Source organism: Echiichthys vipera, assembly GCF_963691815.1.
Source record: "Echiichthys vipera genome assembly, contig: SCAFFOLD_64, whole genome shotgun sequence".
Classification (NCBI taxonomy): domain Eukaryota; kingdom Metazoa; phylum Chordata; class Actinopteri; order Perciformes; family Trachinidae; genus Echiichthys; species Echiichthys vipera.
This window is the reverse complement of record NW_028154849.1, coordinates 75,001-97,500: the sequence shown is the minus strand read 5'-3', so window position 1 is coordinate 97,500 and position 22,500 is coordinate 75,001. Positions and strand designations below refer to the sequence as shown.

At 43.9% G+C, this 22,500-nt stretch overlaps 2 protein-coding genes across 3 annotated transcripts in view; both read right to left on the bottom strand.

The window, feature by feature from the left end:
* LOC310966302 (zinc finger and BTB domain-containing protein 14-like) overlaps positions 1-13,224 on the bottom strand; it is a 16,803-nt gene extending 3,579 nt beyond the window's left edge. Inside the window, exons 1-7 of the mRNA XM_083940882.1 lie at positions 13,111-13,224; positions 11,938-12,126; positions 8,416-8,586; positions 7,235-7,330; positions 4,141-4,281; positions 3,161-3,405; positions 34-119 (exon numbers count right to left, since the gene is read on the bottom strand). Of these exons, the coding sequence (XP_083797008.1) occupies positions 34-119; positions 3,161-3,405; positions 4,141-4,281; positions 7,235-7,330; positions 8,416-8,586; positions 11,938-12,126 (928 nt within the window). The 5' untranslated portion in view covers positions 13,111-13,224. The remainder of the gene's footprint in view (positions 1-33; positions 120-3,160; positions 3,406-4,140; positions 4,282-7,234; positions 7,331-8,415; positions 8,587-11,937; positions 12,127-13,110) is intronic.
* Positions 13,225-14,607: 1,383 nt separating this feature from the next.
* Positions 14,608-22,500, bottom strand: part of gnal (guanine nucleotide binding protein (G protein), alpha activating activity polypeptide, olfactory type) — a gene marked incomplete at both ends in the record, with an annotated part of 19,203 nt that continues 11,310 nt past the window's right edge. For both annotated transcript variants that reach the window (XM_083940884.1, XM_083940885.1), the window contains 5 exons: positions 14,608-14,754; positions 15,375-15,442; positions 17,590-17,720; positions 19,539-19,659; positions 20,182-20,240. In XM_083940884.1, coding sequence (XP_083797010.1) covers positions 14,608-14,754; positions 15,375-15,442; positions 17,590-17,720; positions 19,539-19,659; positions 20,182-20,240 — 526 coding nt within the window. The remainder of the gene's footprint in view (positions 14,755-15,374; positions 15,443-17,589; positions 17,721-19,538; positions 19,660-20,181; positions 20,241-22,500) is intronic.

Here is a 22,500-nt window from a genome sequence, read left to right as displayed (position 1 = left end):
TGTGAGGACATCAGAGCTCAGGTGTGTCTTTACCTTTCAGGTGAGCGTGGGTGGTGAACGCCTTAGAGCAGATCTCACAGATGAACGGGCGCTCAGCTGAGTGAAGCTTCTCGTGTTTCCTGGAGACACAGAGGACAAGCGTGCTAAAGTCCACTCTAGGAGCCTAACGTGTGTTAAAGTGTCCTCTAGGAGCATAAACGTGTGCTAAAGTCCACTCTAGGAGCCTAACGTGTGTTAAAGTGTCCTCTAGGAGCATAAACGTGTGTTAAAGTGTCCTCTAGGAGCATAAACGTGTGTTAAAGTGTCCTCTAGGAGCATAAACGTGTGTTAAAGTGTTCTCTAGGAGCATAAACGTGTGTTAAAGTGTCCTCTAGGAGCATAAACGTGTGTTAAAGTGTCCTCTAGGAGCATAAACGTGTGTTAAAGTGTCCTCTAGGAGCATAAACGTGTGTTAAAGTGTCCTCTAGGAGCATAAACGTGTGTTAAAGTGTCCTCTAGGAGCATAAACGTGTGTTAAAGTGTCCTCTAGGAGCATAAACGTGTGTTAAAGTGTCCTCTAGGAGCATAAACGTGTGTTAAAGTGTCCTCTAGGAGCATAAACGTGTGTTAAAGTGTCCTCTAGGAGCATAAACGTGTGTTAAAGTGTCCTCTAGGAGCATAAACGTGTGTTAAAGTGTTCTCTAGGAGCATAAACGTGTGTTAAAGTGTTCTCTAGGAGCATAAACGTGTGTTAAAGTGTCCTCTAGGAGCATAAATGTGTGTTAAAGTGTCCTCTAGGAGCATAAACGTGTGTTAAAGTGTCCTCTAGGAGCATAAACGTGTGTTAAAGTGTCCTCTAGGAGCATAAACGTGTGCTAAAGTGTCCTCTAGGAGCATAAACGTGTGTTAAAGTGTCCTCTAGGAGCATAAACGTGTGTTAAAGTGTCCTCTAGGAGCATAAACGTGTGTTAAAGTGTCCTCTAGGAGCATAAACGTGTGTTAAAGTGTCCTCTAGGAGCATAAACGTGTGTTAAAGTGTCCTCTAGGAGCATAAACGTGTGTTAAAGTGTCCTCTAGGAGCATAAACGTGTGCTAAAGTGTCCTCTAGGAGCATAAACGTGTGTTAAAGTGTCCTCTAGGAGCATAAACGTGTGCTAAAGTGTCCTCTAGGAGCATAAACGTGTGTTAAAGTGTCCTCTAGGAGCATAAACGTGTGTTAAAGTGTCCTCTAGGAGCCTAAACGTGTGCTAAAGTGTCCTCTAGGAGCATAAACGTGTGTTAAAGTGTCCTCTAGGAGCATAAACGTGTGTTAAAGTGTCCTCTAGGAGCATAAACGTGTGTTAAAGTGTCCTCTAGGAGCCTAACGTGTGTTAAAGTGTCCTCTAGGAGCATAAACGTGTGTTAAAGTGTCCTCTAGGAGCCTAACGTGTGTTAAAGTGTCCTCTAGGAGCATAAACGTGTGTTAAAGTGTCCTCTAGGAGCCTAACGTGTGTTAAAGTGTCCTCTAGGAGCATAATCGTGTGTTAAAGTGTCCTCTAGGAGCATAAACGTGTGTTAAAGTGTCCTCTAGGAGCCTAACGTGTGTTAAAGTGTCCTCTAGGAGCCTAACGTGTGTTAAAGTGTCCTCTAGGAGCCTAACGTGTGTTAAAGTGTCCTCTAGGAGCATAAACGTGTGTTAAAGTGAACTCTAGGAGCAAAACGTGTGTTAAAGTGTCCTCTAGGAGCATAAACGTGTGTTAAAGTGTCCTCTAGGAGCATAAACGTGTGTTAAAGTGTCCCCTAGGAGCATAAACGTGTGTTAAAGTGAACTCTAGGAGCATAAACGTGTGCTAAAGTGTCCTCTAGGAGCATAAACGTGTGTTAAAGTGTCCTCTAGGAGCATAAACGTGTGTTAAAGTGTCCTCTAGGAGTATAAACGTGTGCTAAAGTGTCCTCTAGGAGCATAAACGTGTGTTAAAGTGTCCTCTAGGAGCATAAACGTGTGCTAAAGTGTCCTCTAGGAGCATAAACGTGTGCTAAAGTGTCCTCTAGGAGCATAAACGTGTGTTAAAGTGTCCTCTAGGAGCATAAACGTGTGTTAAAGTGTCCTCTAGGAGCATAAACGTGTGTTAAAGTGTCCTCTAGGAGCATAAACGTGTGCTAAAGTGTCCTCTAGGAGCATAAACGTGTGTTAAAGTGTCCTCTAGGAGCATAAACGTGTGTTAAAGTGTCCTCTAGGAGCATAAACGTGTGTTAAAGTGTCCTCTAGGAGCATAAACGTGTGTTAAAGTGTCCTCTAGGAGCATAAACGTGTGTTAAAGTGTCCTCTAGGAGCATAAACGTGTGTTAAAGTGTCCTCTAGGAACATAAACGTGTGTTAAAGTGTCCTCTAGGAGCATAAACGTGTGTTAAAGTGTCCTCTAGGAGCATAAACGTGTGTTAAAGTGTCCTCTAGGAGACTAAACGTGTGCTAAAGTGTCCTCTAGGAGCATAAACGTGTGTTAAAGTGTCCTCTAGGAGACTAAACGTGTGCTAAAGTGTCCTCTAGGAGCATAAACGTGTGTTAAAGTGTCCTCTAGGAGCATAAATGTGTGTTAAAGTGTCCTCTAGGAGCATAAACGTGTGTTAAAGTGTCCTCTAGGAACATAAACGTGTGCTAAAGTGTCCTCTAGGAGCCTAACGTGTGTTAAAGTGTCCTCTAGGAGCATAAACGTGTGCTAAAGTGTCCTCTAGGAGCATAAACGTGTGCTAAAGTGTCGTCTAGGAGCATAAACGTGTGTTAAAGTGTCCTCTAGGAGCATAAACGTGTGCTAAAGTGTCCTCTAGGAGCATGAGCGTGTGCTACAGTCCCCTCTAGGAGCCTAGCGTGTGCTACAGTCCCCTCTAGGAGCCTAGCGTGCGCTACAGTCCCCTCTAGGGGCCTGGCGTGTGCTACAGTCCCCTCTAGGAGCCTAGCGTGTGCTGCAGTCCCCTCTAGGAGCCTAGCGTGTGCTACAGTCCCCTCTAGGAGCCTAGCGTGTGCTACAGTCCCCTCTAGGAGCCTAGCGTGTGCTACAGTCACCTCTAGGAGCCTGGCGTGTGCTACAGTCCCCTCTAGGAGCCTAGCGTGTGCTACAGTCCCCTCTAGGGGCCTAGCGTGTGCTACAGTCCCCTCTAGGAGCCTAGCGTGTGCTACAGTCCCCTCTAGGGGTGCTGCTGGTACCTGAGCCGGCTCTCGTCCAGGAAGGTCTTGCCACACACCTGGCAGGCGAGCTGCTCTCGGTGTCCGTACAGCAGGTACTCAAACTTCATGTCGGTGGTGGCGCTCGACCACCCGGGCGGCTGCTCGTCCTTCACTTCCCCGATGCTGTCGGCGAACGCCAGCGTCTGGGTGGCGTGATGCTCCGCCCCCAGCTCTTTAGGCTCCGCCTCCATCTCTGTCACCACGTCCTGGTCGTAGCAGGTCACCTGGAGACAGGTGCTGGTTACCTGTGTGTGTGTGTCTCTGTGTGTGTACCTGTGTGTGTGTGTGTGTCTCTGTGTGTGTGTACCTGAGTCTGTGTGTCTCTGTGTGTGAGTGTGTGTACCTGTGTGTGTGTGTGTGAAACTGTGTGTGTGTGTGTACCTGTGTGTGTGTGTGTGTACCTGAGTCTGTGTGTGAGTGTGTGTACCTGTGTGTGTGTGTACCTGAGTCTGTGTGTCTCTGTGTGTGAGTGTGTGTACCTGTGTGTGTGTGTGTGTGAAACTGTGTGTGTGTGTGTGTACCTGTGTGTGTGTGTGTGAAACTGTGTGTGTGTACCTGTGTGTGTGTGTACCTGTGTGTGTGAGTGTGAAGCTGTGTGTGTGTGTGTGTGTGTACCTGTGTGTGTGAGTGTGAAGCTGTGTGTGTGTGTGTGTGTACCTGTGTGTGTGTGTACCTGTGTGTGTGTGTACCTGTGTGTGTACCTGTGTGTGTACCTTGTGTGTGTGTACCTGTGTGTGTGTGTGTGTGTACCAGTGTGTGTGTACCTGTGTGTGTGAGTGTGAAACTGTGTGTGTGTGTACCTGTGTGTGTGAGTGTGAAACTGTGTGTACCTGTGTGTGTGTGTGTGTACCTGTGTGTGTGTGTGTACCAGTGTGTGTGTGTACCTGTGTGTGTGTGTGTGTGTACCTTGTGTGTGTGTGTACCTGTGTGTGTGTACCTGTGTGTGTGTGTGTGTGTACCTTGTGTACGTCCTCATTGGTCAGTTCTTTCAAAATGGCCTCCTGAACTCTCAGCGCTGCACTGGGAGATTTATCCAGCTCCTGATTGGTCGAAGCCTCGACAAGGTCATCTGTGGGCGTGTCCTCGTGTTCACCGAGCACCTGCACGCACGCACACACACACGCACACACACACACACAGAGACACACACACACACACACACAGTAACATTACAGGATGATCTTATTGATTATTGATCAGGTAATAATAACAATAAAATAACCCTCTCCTGGACCCGTCCCCTGATCCTGGTTCAGGTCTGAGTCCCTGTGACCCTGAGGGCTGTGGTCTGGACCCGTCCCCTCATGGTGGTTCAGGTCTGAGTCCCTGTGACCCTGAGGGCTGTGGTCTGGACCCGTCCCCTCATGGTGGTTCAGGTCTGAGTCCCTGTGACCCTGAGGGCTGTGGTCTGGACCCGTCCCCTCATGGTGGTTCAGGTCTGAGTCCCTGTGACCCTGAGGGCTGTGGTCTGGACCCGTCCCCTCATGGTGGTTCAGGTCTGAGTCCCTGTGACCCTGAGGGCTGTGGTCTGGACCCGTCCCCTCATGGTGGTTCAGGTCTGAGTCCCTGTGACCCTGAGGGCTGTGGTCTGGACCCTGGTGCTCCTGGTCTCCCATGGCAGAGTGGTCTCAGGCGAGGGGCCGGACTAAGAACGCCTCACAAAGACTCTACGGACAAACCAGGAAGAGGAGGAGAGACCCTGCCCGGAGGAAGCCCGGGGCCCCGTCTGGAGCCAGAACCAGACCGAGGGCTCGTCGGCGAGCGCCTGGTTGCCGGGTTTGCCACGGAGCCCGGTCGGGGCGCTGCTGCACGAGGGGCAGTGAGGGTGAGGGGCCTGGAGGGTCCAGACCAGGTCCAGACCAGGTCCAGACCCGGGCAGCAGAGGCTCTGGGGACGTGGAGCGTCTCCTCTCTGTGGGGGAAGGAGCCGGAGCTTGTGAGGGAGGTGGAGCTCCCAGTTAGATCTGGGGGGGCTCACCTCCACACACAGTCTGGATCTGGACCCGTGCTCCTGGATAGGGGCTGGACCCTGGTCTTCTCTGGAGGGGCCCAGGGTGTGAGGGGCCGGGCGGGTGTGGGGAGACTCTCAAACCCCCGGCTGAGCGCCGCGGTGTTGGAGTTCACCCCGGTGGACCAGAGGGTGGTTCCTCCTCCGGAGGTGGTTCTGAGGTCCCCACAGGTCTGAAGGGCTGCAGCCTCTGCTGGGTCAGAGGCAAAGCAGCGGGTGTGGGAGGAGTTCACACAAGTCCTGGAGAAGGACTTTGGGGGGCACCGAGGTGCTTCTGGACCACCATTCAGCACCTCAGGAGGGGGACACGGGGAACCGTCCAAGCCGTTTACAGTAAGGACGGGACGCTGGTGACCTCAGCTGATGAGGTCATGGGGCGGTGGAAGGACTCTGAGGAAGTCCTGAATGGGCCCAACACGCCCTCTTTTGTAGAGGCAGAGCTGGAGGCTGATGGGGATCATCGTCAACATCTCTGACAGAAGTCACTGAGGAAGGAAACAAGTCCACAGAGGCAAAGCCCCAGGATCCATGAGCTGCATCCACACATGCTGAAAGCTCTGGGGCTGGAGGGGCTGCAGGTGGGTGGGCTGAGGATCTGGTCTCTGACGTGGTCCTGATGGCGTCGTGGGTCAGGGACCTTCAGCACTCACTGGATCGGTTCACAGCCGAGTGTGAAACGGCCGGGATGAGGATCAGCACCTCTGGATCTGAGGCCGTGGCTCTCAGCAGGAAACCGCTGGATTGTTCCTCCGGGTCTGGAACGAGTCCTGACCCCAAGTGAAGGACTTCAAGCACCTCGGGATCTGGTTCACGAGTGAGGGGACGATGGAGCAGCGGGGGCGGAGCTGCAGTCGCTCTACCGCACCGTTGTGATGAACAGAGAGCTGAGGAAGACAAAGCTCTGGATCTACCGAGATTAGATCTCCACACTGGCCTGGGAACGCCTCAGGATCCCCCAGTTAGAGCTGGTTAATGTGGCCCGGGAAAGGGAAGTTTGGGGTCCCTGCTGGAGCTGCTGCCCCTGAGACCTGATCCAGGATCAGAGGCTGGAGCTGCTGCCCCTGAGACCTGATCCAGGATCAGAGGCTGGAGCTGCTGCCCCTGAGACCTGATCCAGGATCAGAGGCTGGAGCTGCTGCCCCTGAGACCTGATCCAGGATCAGAGGCTGGAGCTGCTGCCCCTGAGACCTGATCCAGGACCAGAGGCTGGAGCTGCTGCCCCTGAGACCTGATCCAGGATCAGAGGCTGGAGCTGCTGCCCCTGAGACCTGATCCAGGATCAGAGGCTGGAGCTGGTCCCCTGAGACCTGTTCCAGGATCAGAGGCTGGAGCTGGTCCCCTAAGACCTGATCCAGGACCAGAGGCTGGAGCTGCTGCCCCTGAGACCTGATCCAGGACCAGAGGCTGGAGCTGCTGCCCCTGAGACCTGATCCAGGATCAGAGGCTGGAGCTGCCGCCCCTGAGACCTGATCCAGGATCAGAGGCTGGAGCTGCTGCCCCTGAGACCTGATCCAGGACCAGAGGCTGGAGCTGGTCCCCTGAGACCTGATCCAGGATCAGAGGCTGGAGCTGCTGCCCCTGAGACCTGATCCAGGATCAGAGGCTGGAGCTGGTCCCCTGAGACCTGATCCAGGATCAGAGGCTGGAGCTGGTCCCCTGAGACCTGATCCAGGATCAGAGGCTGGAGCTGCTGCCCTGAGACCTGATCCAGGACCAGAGGCTGGAGCTGCTGCCCCTGAGACCTGATCCAGGACCAGAGGCTGGAGCTGGTCCCCTGAGACCTGATCCAGGACCAGAGGCTGGAGCTGCTGCCCCTGAGACCTGATCCAGGATCAGAGGCTGGAGCTGGTCCCCTGAGACCTGATCCAGGACCAGAGGCTGGAGCTGGTCCCCTGAGACCTGATCCAGGATCAGAGGCTGGAGCTTCTGCCCTGAGACCTGATCCAGGACCAGAGGCTGGAGCTGGTCCCCTGAGACCTGATCCAGGACCAGAGGCTGGAGCTGGTCCCCTGAGACCTGATCCAGGATAAGAACAATAACAGTCACCTCTGCGTCAGCGGCCAGCTGGGCTTCAGGAGGCAGCGCCATCTTCACGATGTCATAAGGAAACTTCTCTTTGTCGTCTGACGACACGTCGCGTTTCTGAGGAGACATGAACGCATCATCAGGGGGCGGGGCCTCACCGGGCACACCTGGATCTGACCCGAGGACATCATGAGGCTGTTGTTGTTGTGATTGTTGCCTATGTTGTTACCTGTGTTGTTGTTGTGTGTTTGTTGTTGTGTTGTTGTTACCTGTGTTGTTGTTGTGTGTTTGTTGTTGTGTTGTTGTTACCTGTGTTGTTGTTGTGTGTGTGTTGTTGTTGTTACCTGTGTTGTTGTTGTGTGTGTGTTGTTGTTGTTACCTGTGTTGTTACCTGTGTTGTTGTGTTGTTGTTGTCGTACCTGAGAGCAGAGCTTGTCGAGGAAGCGGATCCCCAGGATCTGACCCGAGGACATCATGAGGTTGTTGTTGCCTGTGTTGTGTGTTGTTGTTGTGTGGTTGTTGTGTTGTTGTGTTGTTGTTGTTGTTGTTGTTGTGTTGTTGTTGTTGTGTTGTTACCTGAGAGCAGAGCTTGTCGAGGAAGCGGATCCCCAGGATCTGACCCGAGGACATCATGAGGTTGTTGTTGTTGTGTTGTTGTTGCCTGTGTTGTGTTGTTGTGTTGTTGTTGTGTTGTTGTTGTTGTTGTGTTGTTGTTGTGTTGTTGTTGTGTTACCTGAGAGCAGAGCTTGTCGAGGAAGCGGATCCCCAGGATCTGACCCGAGGACATCATGAGGTTGTTGTTGCCTGTGTTGTGTTGTTGTTGTTGTTGTTGTGTTGTTGTTGTTGTGTTGTTGTGGTTGTGTTGTTGTTGCTGTGTTGTTGTGTTGTTGTTGTGTTGTTACCTGAGAGCAGAGCTTGTCGAGGAAGCGGATCCCCAGGATCTGACCCGAGGACATCATGAGGCTGTTGTTACCTGTGTTGTGTTGTTGTTGTGTTGTTGTTGTGTTGTTGTTGTGTTGTTGTTGTTACCTGAGAGCAGAGCTTGTCGAGGAAGCGGATCCCCAGGATCTGACCCGAGGACATCATGAGGTTGTTGTTGCCTGTGTTGTTGTTACCTGTGTTGCTGTTACCTGTGTTGTGTTGTTGTTGTGTTGTTGCTGTTGTGTGTTGTTGTTGTGTTGTTGTTGTTGTTGTGTTGTTACCTGAGAGCAGAGCTTGTCGAGGAAGCGGATCCCCAGGATCTGACCCGAGGACATCATGAGGTTGACGTCCCTCTTGCTCACAGAGATCTTTGCCGTGTACATGTAGTTCAACACCTCCTCGAAGATGTCGGAGCGGATGAAGTCGATCTCAATCACCGACGAGTTATCCACCTGTTTATGTTATTAATGTTTATTATTATTATTAATATAGTTATTATTATTATTATACTTAATATATATTACAGTTATCACCGACGAGTTATCCACCTGTTTATGTTATTAATGTTTATTATTATTATTATTAATATTTAATATACTTAATTTATATTACAGTTATCACCGACGAGTTATCCACCTGTTTATGTTATTAATGTTTATTATTATTATTATTAATATTTAATATACTTAATTTATATTACAGTTATCACCGACAAGTTATCCACCTGTTATTGATGTTTATTAATGTTTATTATTATTATTATTATTAATATAGTTATTAATATAGTTATTACAGTATCCACCTGTTATTGATGTTTATTAATGTTTATTATTATTATTATTATTAATATAGTTATTAATATAGTTATTACAGTATCCACCTGTTATTGATGTTTATTAATGTTTATTATTATTATTATTATTAATATAGTTATTAATATAGTTATTACAGTATCCACCTGTTATTGATGTTTATTAATGTTTATTATTATTATTATTAATATAGTTATTAATATAGTTATTATTATTATTAATATTATTATTAATATACTTAATATATATTACAGTTATCACCGGCGAGTTATCCACCTGTTATTAATGTTTATTATTATTATTAATATTATTATTAATATGCTTCATATGTGTCAGTTATTATTATTATTATTCATATTATTAATATTTAATATACTTATATATATATATACTGTAATAACTATATTATTATTAATAATATAGTTATTACAGTATCCACCTGTTATTAATGTTTATTATTAATATTAATATAATTATTATTATTATTAATAATATAGTTATTACAGTATCCACCTGTTATTAATGTTTATTATTAATATTAATATAATTATTATTATTATTATTAATATAGTTATTACAGTATCCACCTGTTTATGTTATTAATGTTTATTATTATAGTTATTAATATAGTTATTAATGTTTTTTATTATAGTTATTAATATACTTAATATATATTACAGTTATCACCGACGAGTTATCCACCTGTTTATGTTATTAATGCTTATTAATAAAGTTATTATTAATATAGTTATTAATATACTTCATATAGTTATTACAGTATCCTCATGTTTTTATAGTTTTACCTCATGTTTTATAGTTTTACCTCATGTTTTACAGTTTTACCTCATGTTTTTATAGTTTTACCTCATGTTTTTATAGTTTTACCTCATGTTTTATAGTTTTACCTCATGTTTTTATAGTTTTACCTCATGTTTTTATAGTTTTACCTCATGTTTTTACAGTTTTACCTCATGTTTTTATAGTTTTACCTCATGTTTTTACAGTTTTACCTCATGTTTTTATAGTTTTACCTCATGTTTTTATAGTTTTACCTCATGTTTTTATAGTTTTACCTCATGTTTTATAGTTTTACCTCATGTTTTTATAGTTTTACCTCATGTTTTTATAGTTTTACCTCATGTTTTATAGTTTTACCTCATGTTTTTATAGTTTTACCTCATGTTTTTATAGTTTTACCTCATGTTTTTACAGTTTTACCTCATGTTTTTATAGTTTTACCTCATGTTTTTACAGTTTTACCTCATGTTTTTATAGTTTTACCTCATGTTTTATAGTTTTACCTCATGTTTTTATAGTTTTACCTCATGTTTTTATAGTTTTACCTCATGTTTTATAGTTTTACCTCATGTTTTTATAGTTTTACCTCATGTTTTTATAGTTTTACCTCATGTTTTTACAGTTTTACCTCATGTTTTTATAGTTTTACCTCATGTTTTTACAGTTTTACCTCATGTTTTATAGTTTTACCTCATGTTTTTATAGTTTTACCTCATGTTTTTATAGTTTTACCTCATGTTTTTATAGTTTTACCTCATGTTTTTACAGTTTTACCTCATGTTTTTACAGTTTTACCTCATGTTTTTATAGTTTTACCTCATGTTTTATAGTTTTACCTCATGTTTTTATAGTTTTACCTCATGTTTTTACAGTTTTACCTCATGTTTTTATAGTTTTACCTCATGTTTTTATAGTTTTACCTCATGTTTTTATAGTTTTACCTCATGTTTTATAGTTTTACCTCATGTTTTTATAGTTTTACCTCATGTTTTTATAGTTTTACCTCATGTTTTTACAGTTTTACCTCATGTTTTTATAGTTTTACCTCATGTTTTTACAGTTTTACCTCATGTTTTTATAGTTTTACCTCATGTTTTTATAGTTTTACAGTTTTACCTCATGTTTTTACAGTTTTACCTCATGTTTTTATAGTTTTACAGTTTTACCTCATGTTTTTACAGTTTTACCTCATGTTTTATAGTTTTACCTCATGTTTTTACAGTTTTACCTCATGTTTTTATAGTTTTACCTCATGTTTTATAGTTTTACCTCATGTTTTTGAAGTTTTACCTCATGTTTTACAGTTTGACCTCATGTTTTTACAGTTTTACCTCATGTTTTATAGTTTTACCTCATGTTTTATAGTTTTACCTCATGTTTTTGAAGTTTTACCTCGTGTTTTTACAGTTTGACCTCATGTTTTTACAGTTTTACCTCATGTTTTATAGTTTTACCTCATGTTTTTACAGTTTTACCTCATGTTTTTGAAGTTTTACCTCATGTTTTACAGATTTACCTCATGTTTTTACAGTTTTACCTCATGTTTTTATAGTTTTACCTCATGTTTTTACAGTTTGACCTCATGTTTTTACAGTTTGACCTCATGTTTTTACAGTTTTACCTCGTGTTTTTACAGTTTTACCTCATGTTTTTACAGTTTTACCTCATGTTTTTATAGTTTTACAGTTTTACCTCATGTTTTACAGTTTTACCTCATGTTTTTACAGTTTTACCTCATGTTTTTACAGTTTTACCTCATGTTTTACAGTTTTACCACATGTTTTTACAGTTTTACCTCATGTTTTACAGTTTTACCTCATGTTTTTATAGTTTTACAGTTTTACCTCATGTTTTACAGTTTTACCTCATGTTTTTACAGTTTTACCTCATGTTTTACAGTTTTACCTCATGTTTTTATAGTTTTACAGTTTTACCTCATGTTTTTACAGTTTTACCTCATGTTTTTACAGTTTTACCTCATGTTTTTACAGTTTTACCTCGTGTTTTTACAGTTTTACCTCATGTTTTTACAGTTTTACCTCATGTTTTTACAGTTTTACCTCATGTTTTACAGTTTTACCTCATGTTTTTATAGTTTTACCTCATGTTTTTACAGTTTTACCTCATGTTTTTACAATTTTACCTCATGTTTTTACAGTTTTACCTCATGTTTTTGAAGTTTTTAAAGCGTACCTCGTGTTTTTTGAAGAGCTTCTTGAAGTAGTTGGAGCAGGCGGCGAGGACGCAGCGATGCGCTCTGAACTTGACGTCCTCGACGACCACGGCGATGTCGCAGTGGTCGCCCTCCAGCCGCTGCTCGTTCAGCAGCTTCAGGAAGACGCTCTTGTGTTCGTCGTCCACGTACTTCACCGTCTCCGCCATCTGGACACAGGACAGAGGACATCAGGACCAGAACCGGGTCTGGACCCTGGACCGGACTCCGGCTTGTCTTCATGACCCCCCCCCCCCCTCGGACAGGTGTAACGGGTCGAGCCGTGGCGCTGATCCGGGTTCAGTGTAAACACGCGCGGCGTCCGCAGGTTCATGACTTTGTGTTCTGATGATTTCATTTGGGTAAAATTATTATTTTTAAAAATAAATAAAGACGTTAAAAAGATTCTCAGTGAGAAAAGTTTCAAACACAAATAAAAAACATATATTTATATATATTTATGTCCTGTTTCCATGACAACGGGACTTCAAACTGTCTTTGACCCGTGTGGCTCTTCCGCCGCGGACACGCGCGTTGGGGCGTGTGCACGTGCTGTACTGGATGAACAGCAGGTAGGCTAGCTGTTAGCATGTTAGCATCAAGCACAAACCGGGTCTGAGTGAACCGGCGGCGCCGTTACCAGGTTAGAAGGAGGCTAACTAAGCTAACAGGCTAAGCTAACAGGCTAACAGACAGTGATTCGCATTAAACCGTTTTTTTCAGTTAAACAAGTGACGTCAGCGTTTCAAGAGTTGTTGTTGTTGCTCCGGTGATGCTAACCGGAGCTAACATGCTAATGCAACACGTCCCCGGTGTTTACAGTGAACCGTTAACGGTTCTAACGGTTAATGGCGACAATTAACGGCTGCTGCTCAAACAAGATGGCGCGTCTCCTCCGTCAGTGTGTGTGTGTGTGTGAGTGTGTGTGTGTGTGTGTGTGTGTGGGACCGGTGTGTCGGGCGGTGTGTGTGAGCGGGCCCGTGCCGCTGTGTCTCGCGGACCCTCCGCTCCCGCCGTCCCCGGGACTCGCAGGCACGCGAGCAGCGCCGCGGCCTCGTCACACCGGGGCTCGAGCGGCCATGAACGCGCAGACATCCTCGCGGAAACGAGAGAGGAGCGGAGGAGAGCGCGAGGCCGGGGGAGCGAGCGCTTACCGTGACTCAGGCCCGGGGTCCGCGTGTGCCTGTGGGGGGGTCCGGGCACCGGCGGCCGCGGGACACTGTCCGGTTGTTGTTGTTGTTGATGATGATGAGCACGAGCACAGAGCACGCACACACTGCAGGGGCACAGTCACGCGCCAAAGAGCCTCTGTGGGCGAGACGGAGCTTTCCTGACGCATGCGCAGTCCCGCCGCGAGCAGTGAGCAGAGAGCAGGCCTCAAGGAGAAGAAGCTGCTGCTGTTGTTGTTGTTGTTTGTTGTTGTTGTTGTTGTTGTTTGTTTGTTTGTTGTTTTTGTTGTCTTTAAATGTAATGTAAATAAAACTTTCTGATCAGAAGCCAAATGTGTGTGTGTCTGTCTGTGCGTGTGTGTGTGTTTGTGTCTGTGTGTGTGTGTCTGTGTGTGTGTGTGTGTGTCTCTGTGTGTGAGTGTCTGTGTGTGTTTGTGTCTGTGTGTGTGTGTGTTTGTGTCTGTGTGTGTGTGTGTGTGTTTGTGTCTGTGTGTGTGTTTGAGTGTGTGTGTGTGTGTGTCTGAGTGTGTGTGTGTCTGTGTGTGAGTGTCTGTGTGTGAGTGTGTCTGTGTGTGTGTGTGTGTGTATGTCTGTCTGTGTGTGTGTGTGTGTGTGTGTGAGAGTGTCTGTGTGTGTGTGTGTGTGTCTGTGTGTGAGTGTGTGTGAGAGAGTGTATGTGTGTGTGTGTGTGTTTGTGTCTGTGTGTGTGTGTGTTTGTGACTGTGTGTGTGTGTGTGTCTGTGTGTGTTTGTGTCTGTGTGTGTGTGTGTGTGTTTGTGTCTGTGTGTGTGTGTGTGTGTGTGTCTCTCTGTGTGTGTGTGTGTGTCTGTGTGTGTGTGTGTGTGTGTTTGTGTCTGTGTGTGTGTGTGTCTGTGTGTGTGTGTGTGTGTGTGTGTGTGTGTGTGAACACCTGAGACTAAAAAAGACCAAAAGTTTGTCATAATAGTTTTTAATAATAAGAACAAAAGTATTAATAATAATAATAACAGTAATATTAATATTAATGTTAATCAGAGTGATGTGAACTCTTATTTATATTAATGAGTTATATTGTTATCATTAATAATAATATCACTGTTATTAATAATGTTATTAATATTAATGTGAACTCTAGGCTGCAAATATAAATGTGTTTATTAATTTCACTAAAGTTAAAAACTGTAAACAACATGAATCTACAGCTGAAGCTCAGCCAATCAGGGACGAGCACGACGGCACGCCATCACAGATATTAATATTAATAAATATAAATAAATAACATGATCACACATATGTAAATGAGCTTCCTTAGCCCCGCCCCCTCACATGGTGTCAGGACTACACTACCCACAACCCCCTGCTGCAGCGTCACACACACACACACACACACACACGTCTGTGATAATATAATGACGGTTAAAGGTTTCAGCATTAAATCACGTTAGCTTCTAGGTTAGCCGTTAGCTTCTGCTCCAGGGGGCGGGGCCAGGCCCCAGCAGCCAATCACAGCAGCTCGTACTGCCGCAGGTGCATGCGCTGGATGATGTCACGACAGTCGTTGAAGACGCGGCGGATGTTTTCAGTGTCGATGGCACAAGTGAAGTGAGGGTAACAGTAATGTTTCCCATCGCCACTGGCTGTGCTGATCCTCTGAGAGACAGACAGGTGAGAGACAGACAGGTGAGAGACAGACAGGTGAGAGACAGACAGGTGAGAGACAGACAGGTGAGAGACAGACAGGTGAGAGACAGACAGGTGAGAGAGGTGAGAGAGGTGAGAGACAGACAGGTGACAGACAGGTGACAGACAGGTGACAGACAGGTGAGAGACAGACAGGTGAGAGAGGTGAGAGACAGACAGGTGAGACAGACAGGTGAGAGACAGACAGGTGAGAGAGGTGAGAGACAGACAGGTGAGACAGACAGGTGACAGACAGGTGAGAGACAGACAGGTGAGAGAGGTGAGAGACAGACAGGTGAGACAGACAGGTGAGAGACAGACAGGTGAGAGACAGACAGGTGAGGGACAGACAGGTGAGAGACAGACAGGTGAGAGACAGACAGGTGAGAGACAGACAGGTGAGAGACAGACAGGTGAGAGACAGACAGGTGAGAGACAGACAGGTGAGAGACAGACAGGTGAGTCAGACAGACAGGTGAGAGACAGACAGGTGAGAGACAGACAGGTGAGCAGACAGACAGGTGAGAGACAGACAGGTGAGAGACAGACAGGTGAGAGACAGACAGGTGAGCAGACAGACAGGTGTTTACCAGGAACTCGTCCCTGATGAAGAATTTTGCTCTGGTGACTTTTGGATCTTCATCGACGTCAGGAACAGCTGAAGATCAAAGGACGTTCATTTATTAATATTATTATTATTATTATTAATATTATTATTAATATTATTATTAATATAAATATTTATTATTATTATTATTATTTATTATTATTAATGTTTATTATTATTATTATTATTATTATTATTATTATAACGGCTGAAGATCAAAGCACGTTCATTTATCATTATTATTATTATAATGTTTATTATTATTATTATTATTATTATTATAAATATTTATTATTATTATTATAACGGCTGAAGATCAAAGGACGTTCATTTATTATTATTATTAATGTTTATTATTATTATTATTATTATTATTATAACGGCTGCAGATCAAAGGACGTTCATTTATTATTATTATAATGTTTATTATTATTATTAATATTATTATTATTATTATTAATGTTTATTATTATTATTAATATTATTATTATTATTATTATGTTTATTATTATTAATGTTATTATTATTATTATAATGTTTATTATTATTATTATAACGGCTGAAGATCAAAGGATGTTCATTTATTATTATTATTAATGTTTATTATTATAATTATTATTATTATTATTATAAATATTATTATTATTATTATTATTATTATTATGTTTATTATTATTAATGTTTATTATTATTATTATTATTAATGTTTATTATTATTATTATTATTATTAATGTTTATTATTATTATTATTATTAATGTTTATTATTATGTTTATTATTATTAATGTTTATTATTATTATTATTATTATAATGTTTATTATTATTATTATTATTATAATGTTTATTATTATTATTAATATTATTATTATTAATAATAATAATATTATTATTATTATTATTATTATTATTATTATTATTATTATTATAAATATTATTATTATTATTATTATTATTATTATTATTAATGTTTATTATTATTATTATTATTAATGTTTATTATTATTATTATTATTATTAATGTTTATAAATATTATTATTATTAATATTATTATTATTATTATTATTATTATTATTATGTTTATTATTATTAATGTTATTATTATTATTATTATGTTTATTATTATTAATGTTATTATTATTATTATTATTATGTTTATTATTATTAATGTTATTATTATTATTATTATTATGTTTATTATTATTAATGTTATTATTATAAATATTATTATTATTATTATTATTATAAATATTTTTATTATTATTATTATAAATGTTTATTATTATCAGATCAGAGGACGTTATTATTTATTAATATGTTTATAAATATTATTATATTAATTATCAGATCAGAGGACGTTCATATGTTTATGTTTATTATTATTATAATAAACATAAACATATGATTATATTTTAACTCTTATCCTGATATTAAACATTTATATAAGTTTATATTATTATTATAATTATTATTATTATGTTTATATAAGTTTATATTATTTTATATTATTACAGATCTTTATATTACTGCATTTATACTTTATATTTATTTATTAATATTCATATTTACGCACACTCAGCAGGGACGCTGTACGTCCTGTCACACTCATATTAAACTCTATATTTTTATAAATATTTATTTATTAATATTAATATTTACGCACACTCAGCAGGGACGCTGTACGTCCTGTCACACTCATATTAAACTCTATATTTTTATAAATATTTATATATTAATATTAATATTTACGCACACTCAGCAGGGACGCTGTACGTCCTGTCACACTCATATTAAACTCTATATTTTTATAAATATTTATTTATTAATATTCATATTTACGCACACTCAGCAGGGACGCTGTACGTCCTGTCACACTCATATTAAACTCTATATTTTTATATATTTATTTATTAATATTCATATTTACGCACACTCAGCAGGGACGCTGTACGTCCTGTCACACTCATATTAAACTCTATATTTTTATAAATATTTATTTATTAATATTAATATTTACGCACACTCAGCAGGGACGCTGTACGTCCTGTCACACTCATATTAAACTCTATATTTTTATATATTTATATATTAATATTCATATTTACGCACACTCAGCAGGGACGCTGTACGTCCTGTCACACTCATATTAAACTCTATATTTTTATAAATATTTATTTATTAATATTAATATTTACGCACACTCAGCAGGGACGCTGTACGTCGTGTACTCGGGGAAATAATCCTCCAGTTTGGATTTTCCCGCCAGGATCTTGTCGGCGAGGACGTCCTGTTTGTTCAGGAACAGGATCACAGAGATGGTCTTCAGGAACCTGAGCCAATGAGAGCAGAGCAGGGTCACAGACAGCCAATCAGAGCAGAGCAGGGTCACAGACAGCCAATCAGAGCAGAGCAGGGTCACAGACAGCCAATCAGAGGAGAGAGGGGTCACAGACAGCCAATCAGAGCAGAGCAGGGTCACAGACAGCCAATCAGAGGAGAGAGGGGTCACAGACAGCCAATCAGAGGAGAGGGGGGTCACAGACAGCCAATCAGAGGAGAGGGGGGTCAGAGACAGCCAATCAGAGGAGAGCAGGGTCACAGACAGCCAATCAGAGGAGAGCAGGGTCACAGACAGCCAATCAGAGGAGAGCAGGGTCACAGACAGCCAATCAGAGGAGAGCAGGGTCACAGACAGCCAATCAGAGGAGAGAGGGGTCACAAACAGCCAATCAGAGGAGAGGGGGGTCACAGACAGCCAATCAGAGGAGAGGGGGGTCAGAGACAGCCAATCAGAGGAGAGGGGGGTCAGAGACAGCCAATCAGAGGAGAGAGGGGTCAGTAACAGCCAATCAGAGGAGAGGGAGGTCAGAGACAGCCAATCAGAGGAGAGGGAGGTCAGTGACAGCCAATCAAAGTAGAGAGGGGTCAGTAACAGCCAATCAGAGGAGAGGGAGGTCAGTGACAGCCAATCAGAGGAGAGGGGGGTCACAGACAGCCAATCAGAGGAGAGGGGGGTCAGAGACAGCCAATCAGAGTAGAGAGGGGTCAGTAACAGCCAATCAGAGGAGAGAGGGGTCACAGACAGCCAATCAGAGGAGAGGGGGGTCAGAGACAGCCAATCAGAGTAGAGAGGGGTCAGTAACAGCCAATCAGAGCAGAGCAGGGTAACAGACAGCCAATCAGAGGAGAGAGGGGTCAGAGACAGCCAATCAGAGGAGAGGGGGGTCAGAGACAGCCAATCAAAGTAGAGAGGGGTCAGTAACAGCCAATCAGAGGAGAGAGGGGTCACAGACAGCCAATCAGAGGAGAGGGGGGTCAGAGACAGCCAATCAGAGGAGAGGGGGGTCACAGACAGCCAATCAGAGCAGAGCGGGGTCAGAGACAGCCAATCAGAGGAGAGCAGGGTCACAGACAGCCAATCAGAGGAGAGAGGGGTCACAAACAGCCAATCAGAGCAGAGCAGGGTCAGAGACAGCCAATCAGAGCAGAGCAGGGTCACAGACAGCCAATCAGAGCAGAGCAGGGTCAGAGACAGCCAATCAGAGCAGAGAGGGGTCACAGACAGCCAATCAGAGGAGAGAGGGGTCAGTAACAGCCAATCAGAGGAGAGAGGGGTCAGAGACAGCCAATCAGAGGAGAGAGGGGTCAGAGACAGCCAATCAGAAGAGAGCAGGGTCACAGACAGCCAATCAGAGGAGAGCAGGGTCAGAGACAGCCAATCCGAGCAGAGCAGGGTCAGAGACAGCCAATCAGAGGAGAGGGGGGTCAGTGACAGCCAATCAGAGGAGAGGGAGGTCAGTGACAGCCAATCCGAGGAGAGGGGGGTCAGTGACAGCCAATCAGAGGAGAGGGAGGTCAGTGACAGCCAATCAGAGGAGAGGGAGGTCAGTGACAGCCAATCAGAGGAGAGAGGGGTCAGAGACAGCCAATCAGAGGAGAGGGAGGTCAGTGACAGCCAATCAGAGGAGAGGGAGGTCAGTGACAGCCAATCAGAGGAGAGGGAGGTCAGTGACAGCCAATCAGAGGAGAGGGAGGTCAGTGACAGCCAATCAGAGGAGAGGGGGGTCAGTGACAGCCAATCAGAGGAGAGGGAGGTCAGTGACAGCCAATCAGAGGAGAGGGGGGTCAGTAACAGCCAATCAGAGCACCTGTTGGTCCAGATGGATCTAAACAGGTCCAGAGACTCTCGCAGCCGATTGGTGGAGTTGTCTTCTCTGATCACCATGTTGTAGCTGCTGCTCGCCGCCACGAAGATGATGGCCGTCACATCTGAGCAGACAGACAGGTCATCAGACAGACAGGTCATCAGAGAGACAGACAGGTCATCAGAGCGACAGACAGGTAATCAGAGAGACAGACAGGTCAACAGAGAGACAGGTTATCAGAGAGACAGACAGGTTATCAGAGAGACAGACAGGTCAACAGAGAGACAGGTTATCAGAGAGACAGACAGGTTATCAGAGAGACAGACAGGTCATCAGAGAGACAGACAGGTCATCAGATAGACAGGTCATCAGACAGACAGACAGGTTATCAGAGAGACAGACAGGTCATCAGATAGACAGGTCATCAGACAGACAGACAGGTTATCAGAGAGACGGACAGGTCATCAGACAGACAGGTCATCAGACAGACAGGTCATCAGACAGACAGACAGGTCATCAGACAGACAGGTCATCAGACAGACAGGTCATCAGACAGACAGACAGGTCATCAGAGAGACAGACCGCTCATCAGACAGACAGGTCATCAGACAGACAGGTCATGTTTTAATGAATCTGTTTTTCTCACCGTTGAAGCACTGGATCCACTTCCTGCGCTCGTCTCGCTGTCCTCCGACATCAAACATGCTGAGAGACAGACAGGTCATCAGAGAGACAGACAGGTCAGAGACAGAGACAGGTCAGAGACAGACAGGTCAGAGAGAGAGACGGACAGGTCAGAGAGAGAGACAGACAGGTCAGAGACAGAGACGGGTCAGAGAGACAGACAGGTCAGAGAGACAGACAGGTCAGAGACAGACAGGTCAGAGAGACAGACAGGTCAGAGACAGACAGGTCAGAGAGAGAGACAGACAGGTCAGAGAGAGAGACGGATCAGAGAGACAGACAGGTCAGAGACAGACAGGTCAGAGAGAGAGACAGGTCAGAGACAGACAGGTCAGAGAGACAGACAGGTCAGAGACAGACAGGTCAGAGACAGACAGGTCATCAGAGAGACAGACAGGTCAGAGAGAGAGACAGGTCAGAGACAGACAGGTCAGAGAGACAGAGAGGTCAGAGAGACAGACAGGTCAGAGACAGACAGACAGGTCAGAGACAGACAGGTCAGAGACAGACAGACAGGTCAGAGACAGACAGGTCAGAGACACAGACAGGTCAGAGAGACAGACAGGTCAGAGACAGACAGGTCAGAGACGGACAGGTCAGAGACAGACAGGTCAGAGAGACAGACAGGTCAGAGACAGACAGGTCAGAGAGACAGACAGGTCAGAGACAGAGACAGGTCAGAGAGACAGACAGGTCAGAGACAGAGACAGGTCAGAGAGAGACAGACAGGTCAGAGAGACAGACAGGTCAGAGAGACAGACAGGTCAGAGACAGACAGGTCAGAGACGGACAGGTCAGAGACAGACAGGTCAGAGAGACAGACAGGTCAGAGACAGACAGGTCAGAGAGACAGACAGGTCAGAGAGACAGACAGGTCAGAGACAGACAGGTCAGAGAGACAGACAGGTCAGAGACGGACAGGTCAGAGACAGACAGGTCAGAGAGACAGACAGGTCAGAGACAGACAGGTCAGAGAGACAGACAGGTCAGAGACAGACAGGTCAGACACAGACAGGTCAGAGAGACAGACAGGTCAGAGAGACAGACAGGTCAGACACAGACAGGTCAGAGAGACAGACAGGTCAGAGAGACAGACAGGTCAGAGACAGACAGGTCAGAGAGACAGACAGGTCAGAGACAGACAGGTCAGAGAGACAGACAGGTCAGAGACAGACAGGTCAGAGACAGACAGGTCAGAGAGACAGACAGGTCAGAGAGACAGACAGGTCAGAGAGACAGACAGGTCAGAGAGACAGACAGGTCAGAGAGACAGACAGGTCAGAGAGACAGACAGGTGTGTTGAGGCCTTTTCACATGAAAGAGAAACTAAAATACGGATCCGAGAGAATGCAGCTTTAAGTAAACACTAGAGAGAATGCAGCTTTAAGTGGACATCAGAGAAAATGCAGCTTTAAGTAAACACTAGAGAGAATGCAGCTTTAAGTAAACACTACAGAGAATGCAGCTTTAAGTAAACACTAGAGAGAATGCAGCTTTAAGTGGACATCAGAGAACATGCAGCTTTAAGTGGACATCAGAGAGAATGCAGCTTTAAGTGGACACTAGAGAGAATGCAGCTTTAAGTGGATATCAGAGAGAATGCAGCTTTAAGTAAACACTAGAGAGAATGCAGCTTTAAGTGGACATCAGAGAAAATGCAGCTTTAAGTAAACACTAGAGAGAATGCAGCTTTAAGTAAACACTAGAGAGAATGCAGCTTTAAGTAAACACTAGAGAGAATGCAGCTTTAAGTGGACATCAGAGAACATGCCGCTTTAAGTGGACATCAGAGAGAATGCAGCTTTAAGTGGACACTAGAGAGAATGCAGCTTTAAGTGGATATCAGAGAGAATGCAGCTTTAAGTTGACACTAGAGAGAATGCAGCTTTAAGTGGACATCCGAGTGAAGGCAGTTTTAACTGGACATCCGAGAGAATGCAGCTTTAAGTGGACATCAGAGAGAAGGCAGCTTTAAGTGGACATCAGAGAAAATGCAGCTTTAAGTGGACATCAGAGAGAATGCAGCTTTAAGTGGACACTAGAGAGAATGCAGCTTTATACGGACATCAGAGAGAATGCAGCTTTAAGTGGACATCAGAGATAATGCAGCTTTAAGTAAACACTAGAGAGAATTCAGCTTTAAGTTGACACTAGAGAGAATGCAGCTTTAAGTGGACATCCGAGTGAAGGCAGTTTTAAGTGGACATCCAAGAGAATGCAGCTTTAAGTGGACACTAGAGAGAATGCAGCTGTAAGTGGACACCAGAGAGAATGCAGCTTT